The 6,277-nt window shown below is 49.5% G+C and overlaps 1 protein-coding gene across 1 annotated transcript in view; it reads right to left on the minus strand.

Annotated features, from left to right (window-relative positions):
• The window catches only part of Clpb (ClpB family mitochondrial disaggregase), a 139,363-nt gene extending 133,607 nt beyond the window's left edge, over positions 1 to 5,756 (minus strand). The window contains exons 1-2 of the mRNA XM_046441863.2: positions 5,285 to 5,756; positions 2,165 to 2,216 (exon numbers count right to left, since the gene is read on the minus strand). Coding sequence (XP_046297819.1) covers positions 2,165 to 2,216; positions 5,285 to 5,690 — 458 coding nt within the window. The 5' untranslated portion in view covers positions 5,691 to 5,756. The remainder of the gene's footprint in view (positions 1 to 2,164; positions 2,217 to 5,284) is intronic.
• Positions 5,757 to 6,277: the final 521 nt, after the last annotated feature.

Below are 6,277 nucleotides of genomic sequence, written 5' to 3' on the forward strand. Positions count from 1 at the left end.
TATAGGCCAACCTAATGGGCAGAGCTAAGGGTCAAGGCACAGAGGAACAAATAAGTAGCTGCATGAAGCAACTGTGCAGAGTCTAGGGCACAGATAGGCTGCGTAAAACTTAAGGTTTCCTTCTAGTGAGGATGGTCAGGCCATCCCTATAATTACCTCTTCCAACACCTGCCCTGTTAGCAGGAAGAACGGTAATTGGTGGGTTACTTATCTGTTTGAGACCACAGCCAGATTACCACCCTCACCCCACACACCTATAGGGCCCAGCAGAGGTCAACTCATTCTTTCAGAAGCAAGAACTGCTTTGGTGAGGCAGGAACAATGTGCTCTCAGGCCTTTATCACCTTGAATCTGTCTTATTAAAACTGTCTCTCCACAGAGCTGTCTTCAGCTTTTCCCCATTCAGTTCATCCTTTAGCTCTCAGAAACAGTCCTAACCAAGCAGGGTCAGTCCCCTGCTCAAAAACTCCCATGTCTCCCCACTGAGGGTCTGAAAACCCTCAACCTGGACAGGGCAGGGTGTGCACATTCCAGCCTCTCTCAAGTCACCTTCCCTCTTTCCCCACACCCTGCACCAGCTCCACAGAGTCCCCTGGCCCAGCAGGCAGCCAGGCTCGCCTGCCTCTGCTCAGTCTGCCCCTGCTCTGTGGTGCTGTGCGAGATAGGGGCTGCAGGGAGGGTCAGTGTCTCACTCATCTCTGACTTCCTCACGTGCAGTGAAGGGAGATTCTGACGGAGTCAGCCTGACCAAGGGAGTTGGGGAAGAAGAGGGAGGAAAGCAAGCTAGAGACCGGGGACCTCCATGAAAGGGCCCAAGAGACACTGTCCACACCAGCAGGAATGAATGTCCAGAAGAGTTCTCTGGGCTAGCCAGGGGGAAGCAGGCACCTTGCAGCTACCAACAGGTGATTCCAGGGTCAGCAAGGGCCAGTTTCCACCCCCTTGTTTCCCTTCTAATGCGGCAGAATGAAGCAGGGCTCATTAGTTTCTGGGGGAATGGAGATGCCACACACAGCCTGCAGTTATGAATGGCTCTTATAATAACAAGATGACATCTGTGCTTGGTTTTTTAAGATGCATCATCGCATGTTTATTAAACTATTGCTCCATCATATTTATTTGGCTACAAAACAACTCCCAGCCCATACTTTCAAAAGTGGTTTATTAAAAACTAAGCTTTGAACATTAATACTCAAAAGCACCCCTGAGAATCAATAATAATGCTGCAGATAAAATGAAAGGGAATCAAAGCAGTACGTCTTGGTGGGGCCGTGGCTGCCTTTCAGCACTCTCTTATATATTTGAGCTGCTGAAGCGGGAAGAGCACCGAGTGTCAGTGGTACTGGGGTACAGGGATAGTTGCCCCAAACATCTAACTTCCTAAGATTTGGATGTGATGGTAGAGAAAAGGAGGTGTCCTATGGCCACCCAAATCTACTCAAAGGGCCAAAAGAGGTCAAGATGAGGGACAGAAGGGGTCAGTAGTTTCTTCAACCAGTGGCCCTTAGCTGACACACTCTATGCTGTCCCCAGTCTCAGCATTATCCAGGACAGATTCTGCCCTGTCCCTGGCACCAGAATGAGCTTTGAGTTGAGTCCTGTCCCTGTGCTTAAAAACAAGACAAGCCTCAAATACAAAACTTCATGGCCCCAAAGGACTAGCTGAGTCAGTGAGGCTGGAGAACAGCAGTCTTCCCCTGGCAGGACCCAACATGGGCACCCCAGCCGTGAAGACAGGCCTTTCTAGCCCCAGGGCCTCTGGCACAAAGGTCTCTTCCAGCTTCCTTTGAAATCCACAAGCCTCTCTCTATGGGTGCCCACCTGCACCCCACCTAGGCAACAAGCAGTAACATGTGCCTCTTCCACAGAGGAACAAAACAAACCAGATGATCCAGAGGAGGACCAACAGGATGTGGAGGGAAGTCCAAATAATCCCCGCAGAAGACTCAGGGATATCTGGGAGTTTCCTCCCTATCTAAAGTATGTAAAGGCTGACCCTGGGCCAAGGGAGTTCAGGTGACTCTGATGCTACAGGGAAATCACAGGGGACAGTTCACAGCTTAAGAGTGAGGACTTCTTCCAAGGCAAAGTCATCACATGAGGAAGGGGCTCACCTGCTCAGCCCCTCTTTGGGGGAGAGCAAGGCCTGGGGGCCAACACTCACCTGCTGACCTCCTGAACATTGTTGGCACGGGCAGCTTCCATCAGGGCTGCATCTGAAGAGAGAGGGGGCGCTGATCAGATGGCTGGCCAGGACCTTCTCCTCAGGGCTGTTTCATCATCCCCTCCCCACCTGGGCTCCACTGCTAGCAATCTGACTTCCATACCTTTCTCTAAGGGAGCCCAAACTCTCCATTGCTCTCACCACACAGGGGATGTAGGTAAACTGCTAGCTCCACACCTCACCTGGGTAAATACTTAGAATAAAAATATCCCTGCTCTTCATAGCTCTAAAACTCTGTGAAAGTGTATTTTCTATTACTATGGTTGTTATTATTAATCATTCCCTGACCTTGTCTCACTCTTTCCCTACTTCTTAGCCCAGTTCTGAATCTTGATGTCACAGGTCACAAACCAAACAGAGGGAAGAGAATGGACAGCGGCAGGCAAGGGTGTAGGCCACTCTACAAATGGAGAAAGCCTCAACTAGGAATCATTGAGACCTGGCCCCAACCTATTCACCATCTACTTACCATGGGCCCCTTTCTCTCAAAACCACAGGTTCCCAGACTACAAAGCAGAGACAATAATCTTTACCATGCCAGTCTCACAAAGATGCTGAGACAAAATGATGGTTAAAAAGTCTGCAAACTCTTTGGGGCCAAGCTCAGAGAAGGAAAGCTCAAAGCAGAGGGGTCAGAACCCTTAGACTCACCAGGCCTAGCAGAACAGCAATGTGCAGCTGGCAGGCTGTTGGCATCACCTTGTGGCCACAAGGAAGAACTGCCAGACTTGGAAAATTTCAAAAGTCAACAGTAAAGGCACAACTCTTTCAAACAGTCCAATACTAAATGCCCCATGGAGCCCTCTGTGCCCAGCCTAGTTCTGAGATAGTGGACTGACTCCTACCCAGCCCTACTTCAGGAGCTCTCCGTCCAGCCACAAGTCAGCTAGTGAGATGTGGGAGAAACAAGATCCGGGCTGTAGTTCCAGTTCCAACAATTATTGTTTTAGCCAACTCCTGAGCCTCAGTTTCCTTATCTGCATAAGAGATAAGATACCCACCTTATCATACATATGAAAACCATTCCAGACACTGGTGCCTTCACCTACCTCCTGGCCTACATCTCAGGGCCAGGTCTTTCCTGCTTACCTTATATGACTGTTCTTCAAACACACACCAAATTATGCTCAGACAGTCTCCAGCTAGAAGGAAAATATCCCTTTCTCAAAAATGGCTCTACCCATTCTCCCTTCACTCTGCAGATAAAAATAGCTTCTCCAAAGTCCCAGTGAGTAAGAAATGTGCCAATTAAAACCAGGGCCTCCTGGCTTTTGAAGGGTCCAGTTCTACTACACAGCGCTGAGGGATTTAGCTCAAAACCCTGAGTCAGGGGACAGGGTAGCTGGCAAGTCAGAAGGGTTGGAATTGTTCATGGTTTGGGTTATTATTGAGTTTTCTTGGGGAAGTTCACAAGAACTTCTTAGGCAAGTCTCTAGTTACTTTCCTCCAGTTCATCTAAACACACTGGCCTCTGGACATTCCCTGCTTAGGAAACTTCCATGGCTCTCCATAGCATACAGAAGAATCCCAAACCAATACACATCCCTCCATCTGCTCTCACCTCATTCCAAAAACCTCATCCTCCACCCAATGGCCACTGCTAGCTACTGCACACACCAACTACTGGCGAAAGCCTTTGCATGGAATACAACCCAACTCAAGACATATTTACTAAGTAGCCACTAAGTTCCAGACACTGGTGGGCAAATAACACATAGGTGTTAGAAAAACTTGATAGTATCAACTTGAAAAAGAAGGTAAAATGCATTCCCTGCTCTCAAGGGGCTTACCATGTCACTCTCTTTTTCTTTCATCCCCCGCCTCATCCTGCAAGCTTTCCTGGCCCTGCTAGCCCTCTGCTCCTCCAACAACACATAACACCACTCAATAGCTCTGTACACTGAACTACCTGCACCATCCCCTTAACTGACTTTCATGTTAAATTAGAACTTACCATATACCTCTCTCAAAACTAGGCACAAGAAGGTATCATCCAAAATTGTGACAAATTACAGAATCGTAGCTGCCTAAGCTAGAAGAGCCCTTAGAGTCTATTTTAATGCCCTTATTTTGTAGAGAGGTCCAATGAGAAGGAGCAAGAGTTCATATTCATGAGGGGAAGAATTAGACCCAAAACAAGATCCCTAGTGTCCTCCCTTCTATTCAAAACACTTCCTTTACAGTTGTCACATCCTACTGAATAAACAAATGTAAGTCCAGGCAGTCCTCAATTTTGCTCCAAGGTCTCAGAGTTTGGAATGAATCTATGGACAACGTGCCTCAGTACCTTTCTTAAGGACAACTGAGAACTAGAGTGGTTGGGCTCAGGCAGGCGAGAAGTCTGGCTCCCCACCCACTCTCCCGGCCCCTGCTTAGCTCCATGAACCCAGCTGAGAGGCCAATCTGGGTCAACCACATTGACAACCCCCCTGCTCTTGGTCTCCAGGGATCCAACTTCCTTCTTCTGCCAACTGTCCCACACGGCAAGATTGACTCAAGTCTGAGAACAGGTACAGCAAAACCCTAAAAGACTAATGCCACTGCACTACAGGAGTCAAAATAACAGTACTGTAAGTACTGAAAAATCATCCTTCACTATAGGTGTAGTCAGTGAGGCCAGAAAGGAGCAAGGGATCAAACTGGCACTGGAATCAAGTCTCTTCCTTTCTCGGGCCATTGTAGGCAGACAACTTCTTTACAGCAGTTAGTTCTTGCCCTTAAAACTGCTTGTGGCTTTCTGGAGACGTTTTGAAAGACAGAATATCAGCCCACAAAAGGACCATGCTGTAATCAGATGTTTAGTCCAATGCCCCCATTGTACAGATAGACAAAGTGATGCCCAAAGAGAGGAGACTGACCTATGATGGGAGATTATAGAATTCCGAGTTGGTGAGCTCTCCAATGCAACACCCTGCCCCTGAAATCAGATGATGTCTGGTCTGGGTCCTTCCAAGACTGAAGATATGCAGGTCTAAATCGATAAGCACCTCCACCCTCCAAAGATGCGGATCAGGACACTCCTCCCGCATCTCCCTTCCTTGAACCTGGCCCCATAATCACCTTTGTTGGACGAACTCTTGCTGTAGCAGTGAACCACCAGTGCTGTGGCGAGGGCCCACATGCCCAGCCCGGGCCTGTTAGAGACACCCTTCCAGCTGTCCTGTCCCGGGAGGGTTTCTTCGGGGATAGGTAGGCGTCCACAGGGGGCAGCAGACAGGAGCTGGTTCTCGGTGCATCCTCCCCGGCGCCCCCAGGTGGCTGCCCCTCGACCAAGTGGTAATGCCGAAGATGTTCCGGGGCGCCCCCCGGCGGCCGCTCTCAGCCACTGCGGCTCCCCGCGTCTCCTGGTGGTTACGCTCCGGCCGGAGACACCTCCGTGGCTCTGAAGCGTTGCGGACCTGAGCAGCCGGAGGAGGAGCTGCGGCGCCGGCGCCGTTCTCCTCAACACCAGGAACCCCAGCATCATGACAGCTGCTTCAATAACCCCCTGGTGCCGGCCCCTGTGCTGGCCACGACCAACATGGCTGCCGCGGCACGTTCGAAGACGCCGCGAACGGGGTGGGGCTGCGCACAACCTCACGGGAGTGGTAGTCTGCAAGCCCTAAGATCTTTCCGCAGGCGGAGATCGAATAAACTACATTTCCCAGAAGGCAGCGGAATTGCGTCACAAAGTCGGCTGATTGAGAGGAGCCCGGGGCATGTGGGGAAATGGAGTTCAGATGGAGGGGCGCGGCGAAAAGAAAAAGGCTACGATGGGGCGTGGCAATTAGAGTTACAAGATTCCAATCTCAGAACTTCTTTCTTAGTTTAGTTGAAACACATGATGCAATTTTTGACCAGTATTAAATTAAATAGGGGTCTTCAGCAGATACCTGTTATGAAACTTATTATTAGTTCTTTTATTTCATTTCTCATTTGGGCGACTTTTCTAAAAGATGCCTGGGGAAACCGGCATCCTAAAATAAGGACACCTTTAATTTACTTACCCACTCACACTGCCTTTCGCCTGAAGCGTTGACCTCTGACCCTGATTTCCAACTTGTATCATTTTTA

This window comes from Marmota monax, unplaced genomic scaffold (genome assembly GCF_021218885.2).
Source record: "Marmota monax isolate L192 unplaced genomic scaffold, Marmota_monax_Labrador192_F-V1.1 WCK01_AAM20220418_F8-fsc00068, whole genome shotgun sequence".
Lineage (NCBI taxonomy): Eukaryota > Metazoa > Chordata > Mammalia > Rodentia > Sciuridae > Marmota > Marmota monax.